The sequence below is a fragment of the Oxyura jamaicensis genome, chromosome 7 (assembly GCF_011077185.1).
Source record: "Oxyura jamaicensis isolate SHBP4307 breed ruddy duck chromosome 7, BPBGC_Ojam_1.0, whole genome shotgun sequence".
Classification (NCBI taxonomy): Eukaryota; Metazoa; Chordata; class Aves; order Anseriformes; family Anatidae; genus Oxyura; species Oxyura jamaicensis.
In genome coordinates this window covers 35,226,864-35,243,154 of record NC_048899.1, presented here as the reverse complement: position 1 = coordinate 35,243,154, position 16,291 = coordinate 35,226,864, and the positions used below count along the sequence as shown (strand labels likewise).

The 16,291-nt window shown below is 39.0% G+C and overlaps 1 protein-coding gene across 7 annotated transcripts in view; it reads right to left on the bottom strand.

Annotated features, from left to right (window-relative positions):
* The window catches only part of KYNU (kynureninase), a 59,724-nt gene that overhangs the window by 9,863 nt on the left and 33,570 nt on the right, over positions 1-16,291 (bottom strand). For all 7 annotated transcript variants that reach the window (XM_035332148.1, XM_035332151.1, XM_035332149.1 and 4 more), the window contains 2 exons: positions 14,864-14,962; positions 14,033-14,106 (listed from right to left, as the gene is read on the bottom strand). In XM_035332148.1, coding sequence (XP_035188039.1) covers positions 14,033-14,106; positions 14,864-14,962 — 173 coding nt within the window. The remainder of the gene's footprint in view (positions 1-14,032; positions 14,107-14,863; positions 14,963-16,291) is intronic.

Here is a 16,291-nt window from a genome sequence, read left to right as displayed (position 1 = left end):
CTTTCCCGGGGATTTTGCAGCTTTCCAGTCTATGCACAGAAATCATTTTTAAACGCACAACATACAATTTAAAGCAAGCTGTTACTAGCTAAATTTCATGCAGTAAGTAGGCATATAACGAAATATTGCTGGAAGATTTTTCAAATTCTTTATTTTACCCCAGAATGTTCTCTTATTTTACAAATCAATGAACAAAGACTTACTGTGTTAGAAAATGACTCCAGAAGGGAGCAGTACCCTCTCATTTAGTCCTACTCCCTTTAAGTGCATTTACACCAGGGAACAATCTCTTCAATAAGTATTTTTATTTAGCTCATTTCCCTCCTTCATATCTGTATGCATTAGACTGAAGCACTAGTTGTTCATAACTTGAGCCATCTCGTTTGTAGTTCTATTAATGATGCAAGAGTGTGGGACATAATGATCATGATGTATGTGCAGCGTAGACATCAAAGACGATCCAGTTAAAGAACACAGAAAAAATAATAAAAAAAAAAATCCTTTGACCTTTGTGTCGAAGTTACAGACGATCATGCTACTCATTTATAATTTACTGCCTGAAGCACCATGGGTCTCATTTCCCTTCTCAGCAAGAAGAAATAGAAACTCTTGAGTAGCGACACAGAAAACAGGGAAATACTATTAATGCAGTTCAACTTGCACAATCCAGGGCAATGCAGGCAATGCACTGGAAGCATCCTGTCATTACATCGTGAGAGAAATCATTTTATGTCCATAAGAAAACATGTTAAAGTGCCACAACAGGAATGTGGTGTGAAATTAGTAGTACTTTATATCACACTAGCTGGCTTCACTGGGTATGGATCAGTTTGTTTTCTCTCCATAATCAGGTTACAATGCTGTCTAGAAATTGTATTTGCGTATATGATGTCTATATTAGGAGCATATACCAGGAAACCATTCCATGTTTATGAAACTGTGGATTAAGCTAAATCATAAACAGGCAGTTTGGGGACAGTTCGCAGAGTGGTTGGTGCAGCTGCTGTGCTACAGCTAAGCTCTTCTTTCACTCCTCATTTTATTTTGTAAAAGCTTCTAGCTATTGGCAAGGATTGTTTGGGCTTTCATGCCACTGTTCTAACTATCAGTAGGAATCAGCATTAAGGAGTTCATGAGACTTTTCCCGGCTCTCATTGTTGGAAGAAAAGTTTTCACAAACAACACAGAACTGAGACATGCTGCAACACAGACATGCTATGTCTGCAAAGGCAACTTCATGCAGGAAAAGCAATGAAAAATCCAATGGTAACTCAGTTTCCTCCAGTCCCAAACATCCATGACAACTGGCTGGCTTAAGAGCACATCCCTACTACATCCACTGCCTGTGTTTATGGCTTGTAAGACCATACAAGCACAAGCCCAAGAAGCACACTGAGTGGTGTGAGAATGGAGGTTAGCCCTGCCACCCCTATGTTTCCATTAGCAGAAAATGTGCTAAATAAACAACTCACAATGTCTTTGGAATTAAATTGGAAAAGAAAAACAAAAAGCCTGCAGGCTGGGGCCAGCCTGAAGCTGGGAACAAGTTACATCTGGCCTCAGTTGTGGTGATGACCTAGGATAAGATTAGAACGTACCATGCCACTAGTGCCACATCCAGAGTTTGGCTCTGCCCAGCTTTCACGTTTCAAAAAGCACATTAAAAAATAAAATGAATGTCATGGCCAACTCCCAAAGACCAAACGTATTCCTGAATAGACTGTACATCCATACTGGAATCTCCAGCTTGACCAAATGTTTAGCTCCAGATAGCGGGGTGCATTCCTCCACAGAGTGCAGTAAGGATAGAAAGAGTAGCCAGGCCTCAGGTCCTGAGTAGTAGCATCTCCTACTGCTGCTGCATTCAGACAGAAGTAAACCCAAGAAGCCAAGCTCATATAAACAAACTGTTGTATCACCCTGCAAAGCCACCTCTCTTTACAAAGTGTGAATTCCCAGCATGACTTCCACAACATTTATCATAACCGTGTTGATTCTCCTATTGGCTCTTTTCTATATTTGCATCTCTTAGAGAGCTTTTTCTTTACAAAGGTCTTTTCAAAGATTACACTGAAAAGCTTCTTCATTCCCAAAATCCCCCTCCCCCAGGTGGACTGATAAGATCTCTGGTAACTCATCAGCAGAGTGCTGTTTTTTCTCTGAGTGACAGCATAAAAATCTGATGAGGGTGACATGGCCGACTAGGTAGTAGCTTCCCTTACAAATTTCACCTAAGCTTCCTGGTGGCATCAAGTGAATATCTGTAGATTAGCTATTGAAAAAAAAAAAAAAAAAAAAAAGGCATCACCTAATACTTGCAACAGGAAAAGAGTAGCAAAATAGGCCGTGCATTACAGAGTTACAAGTTTTGCCTAATTAGGCCAAATCAGAGCCAGAAAAAAACAGGAGGTTGCAACTATTTGAAAACTGGGAGCAGGCAAGAGAAGCAAAGGCTGCATTCACATTCCTACCCTCCCAGCCTCACAGCACATCAACAGGGTAAGACCCCACCAATGCTGCCAGGAGACTGCCTGCCACCTGGATGGGATTCAGGCTCTGGATGACATGAATGCAAATTTAGCCAGCCTGAAAGTAGCTTGCTTCCTGCAAACTCTGAGCGCAGACTTGATCCTCAGGCTCTACAGCTGGGGCACAGTCTCAGTCTTTACATTCTAGTCTGCATTAATTTTATTGCAGTTTTCTACCAGTATTTTTATTTATTTTGTTTCAGCTTTATTGCATTAATTTTGTTGGAAGCACATGAGCATCATTGCCCTTCTTTGGATTCAATGCCAAAATTCAGAATAAACAGCAAGAATCCCCCCCCAAAGAAAACAGAAAAAATGATCATTGCTTTACATAGCATATTCTTGGCTCCCTGACTGGAGTTTGAGAAGGAGTTTCAATTTTCTTTGCTATCACAGACTTGCCTGATCACGGATGAGTCATTTAGTCTTTCCATGCCTCAAGCCCTCATGTCTAGAAACGCTGCTCAGTACTGCCCTAACTCTCTGGTGAGCGGTGAGAATATATTCGTTAACATGTTTTCACATACTTAGTAATGAAGATCGTGTAAGAATGGAGAAATAGATTTCCTTGGAGAATTTTATACTGGATTTTTTGAAATACAGATGGGAAGAGGGGAGTTGGAGGTAATGGCTGATGCCACTGTTTTCTTTTTCCCCTCCTTCCAGCCTTTCCTCAAATTAACCTCTCAGGCTCAAAAGTTGTTTCCAGTCTTGGGTTTCTGTTGAGTTCAGAATTTAATATTTTTCTTGATCCATGTCATCTAACTTGCACTTATGCCAAGAAAAAAAAATAAATCAATATCTCCATTGCTGATTTCTACATGATGTTTTACAAATGTGCTGAAACAAAAACTGAAACTCACGCAGAAGGACAATGTTTTTCCACATCTATACCACCTGAAATGAGGGCTTGCATGCTGTTGAAATGAACTCCTATTAACAAAGCCTGTCCCAAACTGCCTGCTTGCACTCCATGCCCTTAATACTGAGCACCACAGCAAGGTCCTACTTTGGCCCAGAGCTCTCCCACTGACAGCTCACTGGAAGGGGAAAAAAATACTTATATTTGGTATGGTGTTGAGGGGTATGTTTAATCAAAATGAAGAATAATTGTAAAGTGACTCCCAGTTTCATCACAGAGAGGCAGAATTCTGAGGTTTTAACCCTCTTGTGTAGTTGAAATTCTTCATATACTGTGAAACTGTCAGTTAGGGAGAGTATTTCACAGTATACATACAGAGGCCAGGATCTGCATGGGGGACTAGGGGAATTAGCAACTAGCCCCTGTTAGACTCCAGTAATATTTGGAAACCTAACTCTGTCTCCTTCAGAAAACCTTGCCAGAAGCTATAAAGCTTCCCCCCACACCCCACCCCGCTATACCTATTTAGATAGTCTTTATCCCAAATGATAAGATTGGATTTTTTCATTATTCTATTCTGTGTAACGCTTGTTAATTTTAAGCAGGACCTGTTGTTAGAATTTGAAAAGCTTTTGAAGCTCAGGTAATTATTAGCCTCAGACTTCTGTAGTTTCAGACTTTCACGTACCCTGATGCTTTCCCTCACCCTTTCCAACTCATTACAAATGTTTCCTAATTATTAAGCATATGTGACTTGTGAGCAATGCCATACATTATTAATGGACCAGTCTCTTAGAACTCGGGGGGGGGGGGGGGGGGGGGGGGGGAACTCCTTATGAAAAGTTGTTACTATAAGAGTAGTAACTTCCCATATTTAATATCAATGAGGTTTTTATTTTGACAAAGGACCAAAGTAATGATTGTATTAGAGGCTAATAGCGTGACATTTTTCTTCTGTTAAATAGTTTAAATAGTCTTCTGTTAAATAGTTCTGGTACCACCGACACAGGGGACAATTTCTTCCCACTATTTTGAGGCTTGTCTTGTTAAAAAAAAAAAAAAAAAAAAAAAAAAAAAAAAAAAAAAAAAGGCTAAATTCACTTTCTGCCTAGCATCAGTTTTTTTAGATCAAAATCAGGAAAAAAGTTCGCTGAAATTCAAAATCCTTTAGGTTTTTCCTCATCCTTTTTTCCATATGTAACTGGACAGCTCTCAGCCCCAGTGGTCTCAGGGTGGGGAATTCACTGCAACCATCGCCACAAGTAGAGAGACTCTTGGGTGGAAAAACCCAGGCTGTTTGATCAATCAAGCACAAGGTGATTTACAGCTGATAGGTATGTGAAGACAGAAGATGCACATGCTCTTCTTGAATTGATTTTTTCCTTGTTAGTCTTTTAGACTTGACACAAGTGGGAATACACCAATTTCAACATGTCCCTCTGTATTACCCCTGCAGGTCAAAACAGAAGGGAGACAGAGCTCACTTTCGCAGCAGGAAAGGAGGTGCAGCAAGAGGTGTGTGCAGAAGAGAAATGGCTGCACTGCTGCAAATCTGATCAGAGCCTGGCCAGGCCACACACAGCTCCGCGCCAAACCTTAGGGCGCTTGCAATGAGGGATAACTTCATTCAACGTGATCAGGCAAAAGAAAGGTATGATCAAGCAGCAGACAATATTGCAGGCTAAATTAAATCCTGGGAAGAGATCTCACAGAAAAACAACCCCTCTAAGGCTAATGAAGTTGAATTAAGAACTGTTAAATCAGCTTATGAACAACTATTACCACAAAGTGCTCATATATCACTTGTACTAGCGGAATATCAGATATATGAAAAGGGGGAATACAGCCAACAGTGTGTTAGCACATTTAGTAGAGGGAAATCAAATATTCTCCCTAGCACCAGAAATTAAAAATCAAGCAGGGAGCCAATTTACTCATAGAGATTATTAATAAAGTTGTGAGTGATTTTTATAAAGTATTGAATAGTTCCCAATTATATTATGGTGATAAAAAAGCATATTATATTCTTTAAGAATTCAGTAATTTTTTTCTAGGCTGTTTCAGATAGATTAAATTAAACAAGAAATAAAAGCAACAGTCCTTCCTAGAAGTACTTTTAAATGTGAATTCTGACTTAAAGGAGACTTCGATGGTTTTGATTACTATGATGCATTTACTGAACTATAGTCTCCTCAGTCCTTTGAATGAATCTTTGAGGGGATGGTATCTAGATATATTTCTAAATAATACATGTCTGACTGAACTACAATATAAAAATTTTAAGATTTGAGAAAACGTGCTTCCTCGGGTCTTTGTTGTTTTTGAATATAGCAATCGCAATATTAACGCAAGACCTTTGTCATACTAGAATCCTCATTAGCTAAAAATGTGAGAATTATCACCTCTGTTCTTTGGCTGAAAGAGGCAAAACACGTTAAATGAGTTTTAATAAAAAAATGTATGTCAGTAGCTGGAACTAATTGAATTCAAAGTTTTAAGCATGAGAATTGTCACAGAACCCAGTAGTAGTGTTATTGTGTTACAAAACATTTGCTGACACTAAACAGTACTGTAGGAGAGAAAAACTCAAAGTGATTTTATTGAGCTGAAGCCTAAGACGTGAAATTATGGGAGAACAGAAATGGACAGCTCTCAGAGTTGAGAGTCTCTGCTCAAAAAGCTGAAATTTTACCCACCAGAGAACGTGAGCAAAATGTGACTTTTCCTTAAAAAGCTGCAGTATCCCTTAGTTTAGCAGCAGACACAACACCCCTATTTCAGACCCTAAGACATAAGGTCCAACACTGGTCCCAGGAGCCCCCAAGCCCTTCTCATGGGGGAGGATAGAGAGAGGCCACCAGATGAGGACACTAACATGGTCTTTTTCTCATGTGAAGAACTAACTTTTTCATGCCACAGGACAGAAAGTAGCTACAAGTTCCTCAAAGAGTTGCGCTGGTGTGATTAGCTCCCAGGTTTTATGTCACGTAGACTCAGAATAGGAAAAGGGGAAGAGGGATGTAAATTGTCCCTCCCCAGCCTCTCACAAGAAACTGATCATCAGGCACCTCAGTGAGTGCAGGTCTTGTGTGAAATCTCACAGCCCACACCAAACCTCTGGTTGCTGTAGCTGCCCCATTATTTCCATGTAGACCAGTACTGCCAGCAAGCCATGCCAACAATTTCAGTGGAAAATGAGGAATAATGGGTGTGATAGCCAGAATTTACCAAACAGCTTTGAAAATAAGTGTTTCACATAAGAGGCATGATGGCTTAAAGCAAATATGTGTCATGTGTCATGAACCTCTCTAAGAAGTTCCTTGCTCAGTGGAGTTGTATGGAGATAACAAGGAAAAAGAGACAGCAGTCTGTGAACATGATTGGTGGACTTACTATGAAAGGTATTGCGGGTGGGGGTAGGCACAAGAAGTGATCTCGCTTGCCTACAGCCACAGCAAAAATAAAATGGATTAAAAGGAGGAAGGAAAAATGTGAAGACACATGCCTTGGGGAGAGCATCCTCTTGGGGCAAAGTTTCAGCCAAGATAAGGAGGGAGTATGGGGAGCAGAAGCACTACAAATGGAACCAAACAACCATAAGTGGTAAATGAAGAAAAAAATGTAAATATACATCCACACACAACACCCCCCTGCATACACACAGAATACCAACATTGCAGGAAATAAAGAGGCTGAATTATTTCCTTAACCTTGGCAACGACCTTCCAATTACCTTTAAAAATGCTTATGGTTTGATTCAAGTGCCACCTGTGATATGAATCACAATAGGAGCTGTGCGGATACACTGAGAGCTACAGCTAAAGCCAGAGGTTTTCAGCCAGGAGAGGCACACACACAGCTCTGGGGGACATGCAGCAGAGGAGATCCCATCTGAATCAGCAACCAACTAAAAACTACAGAAACGTACTGCAGGGGACACAAGTGAATAAAAAGGTAACAGTACTAATGGCACAGAAGTGTAAGGGCTATTGCTGGTACTTCCAGCTTAGAGCAGTTTTGTGGGACATGCCATGATCTTGAAGCATGTTCAGTAAGGAAGAATTAGAAACAAAGTCCCTACTGTGGGCTAATAAGATAATACATGCATAGCAAATCTCATTTTAAAGGGCACGTGTAGAAAACGTAGAAAACAGCTTTAAATTGGAATCTTAGGAGGAAAGCTTCATAGCAAGTACCCCAAATGGTACTCTGAGGTTAAAAAAGTGAAGAATAATCAAATACTGAAAGTGAGTCAACATCTAGGGGAAAAATCCCAAACGCAAGGCTGCATTAGCAGCACAGTTCTGCACAGAAGAGAGCTTTTACCAGAAGTGACAGAAGATTTACTTGATGGTTTTATTGAAAATAAACTTTTCCTCCCTAAGAGAGAAAGGTTCCGTGAGGTGGATACGAAAACACAGAGATTAAGAGCAGCATAAAAGGGGAGATCTTTCTGTGATCCAAGGCATGCAAAGGAGGTTTTCTTTCCATTTCATCAGAGGTGTGTGACACCAACTCAAGCACTGCATCCCTGGAAGCTCATTCAGCAGGAAGGAAGCCAGCTCGTTGCCTTCCCTTACTGGTAAAACCAAGGCACAGCAGAAGAATGCTTTCAAAACTACCTGTCTCATAGTGGAGAACCGAGGCACAAAGAGCAAGTTGCTAACAACACATGTCCTTTGAAGTGGCAGAAAGAAATCACAGCAACCATAGAGACTCTGAGGAGAGCCCCGAGATCTCTTCCTTGCTAGCTAACAGGGATGTGAGAGCTGCCCCTAGGCTACATTCACCTTTCCATCAGCCTAAGCCTGTTGGGTTCCTTTCATGTGTTTGAGCTGTTGTGTCTTACACCATCTGATGAGAAAAGCTTCAGGCTGCAGATGGGAAATGGCATCCGTGAGGAACGCAGCCACTTCCCTCTCACTTCCAAGGGTAGGAGTGGGAAGGGGCCATGGCAGAGCAGACTAAGTGGTTTATGCCCTGCCAGCATGGTCCAGAAGGAGAGATGCAAAATAAATTTGAATTGGCTGAGGTCTAGCACATAAACTATTGCTGTAGAATGAATACCATAAAGACCTGCAAGAATTTGACCAGCCAAAAAAAAAAAAAAAAAAAAAAAAAAAAGCTGTGAGAAAAATGCTTGAAAAGACTTTTTCATAGTGTTGTTGGAGTTTTGGACAAATGAAAGAGCAAGTTGTCAGGCAAAGATTTAAATATACATAAAAACTCCAAATCTGCCTGCAAGCTATCTGCAGATGTCTGCAGCCAAAGCCACCAATGTTATAAATACTGTTTGAGAAGATATGACTCACAGAAGCTAAGTGCTTATACTTGCCTGTTTATCTTTGCTTATTTCAGTGTTTTGATGCCTACAGAGTCCATCACCATACTTGTTAGAATTACTATAGTTGAGAAATTTAACTGGAACCACATCTGATTTTCTACATACTCCATTGTAAAGATTAAGTTTTCAAAGCTTATAGTAAATTATGCAGCATGGGAGGACAAAGGGGATGACAACAGCACATTACTTTCACACACACTCCAGTTATGCTGTAGGTGATGCAGACTTGATATACAGCAAATTTGTTTGTACATGGTCCCTTGAATTTACAAGGGGGAGAGCTCCTCTCTCACAGATCTTAAAAATCAACTAAGACAAAGATGACACAACATAATGGAACACCTTCAGGGAGGAGAGTGAGAAGATTATGAATAATGAGAAAGGAAGCCAGGCTGCTTGAAGATGCAGCTTAATTACAAGGGAGGATTTGAAGGAAGATAGAAATGCTTGACAAAGAACAAGGAAACGATCATGAAAGCAACATAAAAGGACGTACAGAGCTGAAAAGATGAAAATGGAAATAGATGTGAATGAACATTAACCTCTCCTTTTGTCCCAAAGACTCATTCCAAAGTTAAAAAATGCTCTTGGATATTTGCCATTCAGTTGGTGAATCCAAGAACACACCCCTGCAGGCCCATCATGGGTCTAGATTGGCCTAATAAATCACTTGTCCCAAGACAATGCAATTAAGCCTAATTAGCCAATGCCTTTATTCCTAAACAGTCTTTTCCCAAGGGAGATTTTAACTTTTGGTTTTTAAATTAGCTCAAGGAGCTAAATTGTTCTCATCTCCCTGGCAAAGAAACAGTTCATTTCTACCTTAATACAGGATACTTTATGCACTCCAGGGACACATGTTACGCTCCACGAATAGCTTGCCTATACATTACCCCACAATTTGAGTGCACTAGGACCACTGACAAACCCTTCTGCACACTGCAGCATGTATGCTTTCTTCTGTGACCACTGACTTCCACCTTGCTGCATTGTGTACAGCTTCCTAGAAGTCTCAGTATTGCTTTTCCAGATCCTCCTCTTAGCCAGGGCAGGGTGCTCTGTTCAGTTAAAATTTTCAGTAATGCTAAGATAGCCAGATATGACAGACTCCAAGGGTCATAGAGAATTGGCACATCTCAGTCTATTATACCTAGGAACATTTTAACCAAGAGCAGCTTTACTTCTTTTTCCTCATACCAGTGCAAGAGTTCACGTACCAAAAAGACAGGCAGGTCTCAATAAAGAAGCCATTTGTGCTCTGGTGTTTTCATTGGGACCATGAAGTCCAAAAGAAAAGTGATCTAATAGAAATTGACATCTCACCTCTGTGTATGAAGTATTTGTCTGAAGATTCCTTGTCCTCAAAGCCACTATGAAATTGTTACCTTTGTTTCTTCTTTGATAAGATTTCTTTTTATCCTATAGCAAAAGCCGACATGCTATTTGGACATCAGCTGCTTCCTGCACACACAGCACTTCTTCACATCACAAACTTTATTTTTAAACTCTACCTGCTCTAGTCTGTGCTAAAGTTAAGTCTTGATAAATCCTTTTGCTTTAAACACTAGACTGTGTACAACTTTCATTTAATCCTCTGCCAAGGCTTATCTATTATTCTCCTGGCTGCTTTACATACATTTATTTCACTTTCATCTTTTAAAATCATGCCTTACTTTTTCTTACAGGGATTTAACTGGGACTTTTTTCTTCTCCTATCTCAGAACTCCGTGAGTTTGTCCCTTTCTATCCCTTATGCCAACTGACAGCAGGGTTAAAGTTGCTGTGCATTTACAGCTGCAGATACACTGCTATGAATACCTGACTTCTGCTTTGACATCTACCCCAGGTCCTCACAAGCTTTCACATTTCTTTGTAGGTAACTTGCTTAGCAAGTTTTATTTATTTATATAAATGAAGAAATTGAGCAGCAGAAAAAAATAATTGTTCTTGAACCCAAAATGTGAGTCAAGCTGATTTTCACTATTATTCTGTCACCTAAGCTCTGTCTCTTGAAGTCTCCCCTCTGCAACCCAGCTGAATTTACACGGAAATTTGGTGGCTCAGGATCAATCCGCAGCCATTGGCCAAAGCATGTCAGCAATGTTTCATAGCTCTGCTCTGTCCAGGTCTCCTCTCAGGGAGAAATTGCTCTAGCACAATCAGCCAAGAATATATTGCACTGTGATATATAGAACAGGTATTAAAAAAAAGCTATTTGAGTATTAAGAGAGACTTCAAAGGAGCTGAGATCATGAGAGAATAGGGATATATGGGACCCCTGTATGTCAGGTTGATTCAGTTTTACTGCTGTGGAAAGAAAGATAGCGGACTAGTGAAGGATTACTCTGCATGTTCAGGTACAGATATTAATTAGGATGGTTACAACATGTAACTTTCAGACCCACGGCCCTTGCAGTGAATTAGAGGACCATACCTAGCTAAGCCAGAGTGCAGGATGATGTTTGCAGTGACACAGAGGAGGGCAGAAGAGCCTGTGCTGTTCATAGCCTCCATCTTCTGGCCATCAGGCCTAAGGATCAAAGCTTGCTCTTGGGCACAAATGTTGTTTCCTAACTGGTGAATTACTGGCTTCAAAAGAGCTTGTGGGAAGCTTGTGCATGAATAAATTGAAGTGGAACCTGTGCTGATTTTTGTCTGTTGGAACGTAACACATGGTATGGCTGCATAACACTCGTTTGGGGCTGATTGTTTCAGAGCTATGAAACACATGGGCTGCCACAATCTCAGTCTATAGACTCAAAGCACAGACCAGTTCTGGCATGGCCCTAGCTGCTGGTGATAAGGCTAATAAATTAAAATCTCTATGCACAGCTCCAGGTGCATTAGAAACAAAGCAGCAAATAAGTGTTTTATAGTCCAGGGAGCCAGCTCTGGATGGAGCAACACCTGTAGAGAACAGCTGGAGGGGAACCATGTTTCTAAAACTGGGCATTTGTTTACACCCATTTGCTTACAATATTCACATTAGCAAGACTTGGCATGAGGAAAAAAAAAAAAGCATATTTATGGAAATCAGAGAACTTTAAAAAAAAAAAAAAACAATCCCAAGTGTCTTTGATGAAAGGCAGAAGCTGGGCTTGAGGGTGTTAAAAAATGTGGATTAAGCTGTTTAGTTTTCAATAAACACCTAAGTCCTTTTTGCCCCAGCAAAGTAATAGGAAAAGGCACTTGGCAAATGGCCCAGGTTTACCTCTCTGAATTATGGTCAGAACACACATTTTTATATTAAAATACAATATATTAGTCCAATATAAAAATAACTACCTAGTCAATAACTTGCAGAAAATATGAAGGATGAAACAAATTAAAGAAATCTATACAGGTGGGTAAAGTGACTTGCATAATACTGATCATGAGTTAAAAACAATATTTCAGGTGGTTTATATGACAAAAGGCTATCAACCAGACTGGAATTTAATTAGCTGCTTATGTATGGGCTGGGATGCAAAGAAACGGTGTTAGGTGCTCCTGTTTTTAAATGAAGTTGTCTGGCCACTGGGTGTCATCCTTGATTCAGATGACAGCCAAAGACGTTTTTTCAGATACAACGTAAATGCTGCAACTTCCAGAGCAGTTAAATTCCACTCTATTTGATTGTACAACATATAGCAAATTGCTCTGCATTTAAATCAGCTATAAAATTGAATACTTTGACATAGACAAATTCTCCTTTGTCTCACTGTCTTATCTGGAGACCTGAAATGGCTGGTTGATGTGGAAAAGAAAGAAAAGCCACGCAAACAGGGCATATTAACTACAAACAATTTGATGAGTGATTATCAAGTCTCAGGAAATATGAAATAGCTATGATTAAATAATGCAAAGGGTCTATTCAGGGAGTTTGAAAATATATCCTTAATTGGGTCCCAGGCTGGAGAAAAATAAAACTACTTCATACAGGCATTTGTATTTAAGACATTCAGCATCCAGATTCAATACACAAGTTAATGACTATGTATGAAGAAGCAAGTTCAGGAAAAACTAATTTCAGCCCTTACCTACAATACCAAGCTAGTGCCCTCACAGAAGTTTCAAAATTTCATCAAGGGGAAATAAATAAAGTCCTTGAGTTTTTTTGTTGTTGTTTTTCCTTCCTCCTATCGCTATTCTGTGGTTTCTGGCTGGCCCTCTGTTTTCCCCACTGCCCAGCATCTTCCCTGCTCCCCATAGCCATGGCCCAGAGGTTTGGCCATGAGATCAACACCTGCACCTAAGGGAGAATCAGCAGATACTTTCCAGAAGAAATACCCAGGTATTTGGAATATTTTGCCAGCATTCACATGTGAGGATCAAATCGGCTCACAGCAGGTCATATGTCATCCTAATGAGTTTTCAGTTATGGGTGACTGAGAAGAACTTATCAGCGTTATTCTGTTATCTCCTGGGAGTCTAGACAGTCTGAAACCAGCAAATACTGCAGTGAAGTTGCTTATTATGATATTATTTCTCTCTGAAACCTGATTTAGTTTGCCTTCCTCAAGCTAAAATAAAAGCAAGTTCCAGCAATTTCTCCAAAGATTACAGCCAGAATGTGTTTACATTTGTCAATGCATTAAAAGTACTAATCCTACTGTTCTTAATATACATCAAGTACAGACATATAACATCCTAAATAACAGGTAGTTGTTTTTTAATGCAACTAACCTCAGTTCTCAGCACAGCTTTTCATGGATTATAAAGTCTTTGAGAACACAGATCTTCACGTAATGCTTCCTAGCTTTACTGGTAGATATAATTTTAATGAAAACATGCCAGTATTAAAGAGCTATTAGACAGAGTTGAAATTGTCTTTGATTTTGTTCACCAACCAGAGACTTCAATGATTTTAAAAAATCAATTTTTAAAGGAAGATGTTAAGTATTCTCTTTACATTAAACAGTCTCACAGGCATGATTTGGGTTACTTATTTTTAATATTATAAGCATTCTCTTTTATGAGTATACTTAGTTTAGAACAGATAGTAGACTTCAAGGAGGAAATTATTTGAGATGTGAGCACATACATTAACAATTTCAAAATATAGCAAAGTTAGCATAAACTAACCCTTCTGAGCTAACAAAAATCAGATAACCAAGTTACTTAAACTTGCACTACCCTTTTCATTAAGGCAATAACTCAGCAACAAATATTAGTCTGAGTTCTCTTCAAAGCAAGGAATTTCTTCTGCATCTGTTCATATAAACATATGTATATACATGCATACATATAACTAGTCTGTGACTAGGACTAGTATTTACATTCACAGCACCTTCTGAATTTGTTTAGAAATACACTTACGCTGGCTTAATACTCTGGGAATGCTTCTCATGAATGTAGGCAGCAGCTAGGCCTCCTGCTCCAGAATTTAAATACTGTAAAGAAAAAATCATCACATAAGCATTTTTTTGTGCTCATTATCTGTAACACAGCTTTTCTTTCCTCACCCTGCTCTATAAAATAGACAAATTTCAATATTTCTCATTATTTCTAACTGGAGATCTTAGCATCCATCTCAAAGTCCTAATGTAGGTAGAAGCGATGCATTTTTGTAGATTAGTTCTGAAAATATTCTTGGTTTACATATGATATTTAAAGTCTAGCAGACAAAAGGCTGAAACAGTCTCATATCACGATATATATAAGCCAAACAATTCACCTAACTGTGCTTATTGATTCTTAATCTCAAAAGGAATCGAAGATACCTTATTGTGTGATCTAAAATTATTCAAGTATAGACAAAGATGTTCTCATATTTAGGGACCATTTATGAAAATCATATAACTACAAGATTTTCTCCAAGGGTTACCCCTTGGAGGAAGAGGAGAGCCTTTAATACTGTGACCACAGATCAGTATGATTATCACAGCAGATGTTCAACCACCACTAGCATCCACCCACTAATACACACAAGACTTTACAGGTCAAACAAAAAATTACCACTATAATCTTTTGTAACTTCTTATAAGAAAACCACTACTAAAGCCAGTGCCCATCTCTTTCTTTGAACCAGCAGCCACAACATTCATCCCAAGCCTTGATCAACAGTTCAGCTCTTTTCATCTTACCTGTTTGGTGACCCATTACATAAATGAGATCACAGAAAATCTCAAACAACAAATTTGTTCTTACCTTGTAGGAGCACCAGCAGGCAAAATCTACTCCCCAGTCATGCAAATGAAGATCTACGTTTCCAACAGCATGAGCCAGGTCAAATCCAACAAAGCAACCCTGCAGGAAAGAGGTATTTAGCATGCTACTTACCAAGATAATCATCACTAAAATTATTTTGAAAAAGTATATTTAGAGCTGCATACATTGTTCTCTAGTCAGGCATGTTATTGACTCCATCTGCTATTAAACTTAACTAGAAGCAAGGTTTCTATTCCATAGATAAAGTTTAGAATCATGAATCGTTTAATGGCCTTGTCTTCAAGGACACTTGGATATGATTTAGATTCCTAAGTTTTTTTTCTCATGCAGGAAAGTGGAATTACTTGAAATAAGTATTCAGAAGGAAGGCATTATTTAAAGAAATTGTATTACATTACAAGTCTTAGCCAGAGGAAAAAAAAATGTAGCAGATACTAACACTATTCATACATTAATGTTTAATTTTAATTTGTACTTATGCTTAAGGTTTCCCCTACCCCCAGTTTCCAAACTCTGAGGATCAACACCCTATGCAACACATGGACTTTTAAAGGTTTTTGTATTTGTCCCTAAAATTTTAAGATACATTGCCATTTTTCCATTGAAACGGATTTATTTTTTTTAATAGCCACAACTTGTGTAGGGTACTAAAAAAAATTAAGCACCACAGAGGCATAGATCACAATGTAGCAGTTTTACACACAAAATTGCCACTGGATGGCAGCATTTTTTAAACTAAAAATGTCTTCATGTCTGCTATATATTTAAGGACAGAGAAATGAAACTGCCTTTTGTGCCTGGACTACAAATAAAATGCTATTTTGCATTTTGCTTTAAAAAAACACAAACAGTCAGCTTGCAAACAGCATGGTAGGAATAAGAGTGAGAGCCCAGGCTTCAGAGAAAACAGCATCTAATAATAAAATAAAGTTTTGTTTTAAGAATGTCTTGCTCTTTCTTGCACGAAGGGAGTCTGAACTAAATTATTTAAACAATACTTCAGTATATTTAATCTTCCGTATAAGACAATTAACAATTTGCATTAAGAAGCATTTTAAGATGTGACACTAATTCTGGTGGAGGCATTAGTGAAGTTAGCTTGAGAATTCACCCCCCAAAGTGATGGGAAGAAAATTGTAGAAGTTGCTTGTAGAAGTTGCACAATATAAACATTTGCTATTAAACAGAACCAAAGTTCAAATAAATATTCCAGCCTTCACATCCTCTATCTTTTGTCCTCATGGAGACACTGAGAAGCAAGTTAAGACAAATCAACAGAAATGGCAAATGCCCATGGAAATGCTCTCATCCAGAGATGAAATGGCTTTGGTTCAGAGAAATAAGCTACTAAAGCCAACCTGCTACTGAATAAGAAAGTTTAAGACCTTAACTTAGCTTCAAAACATA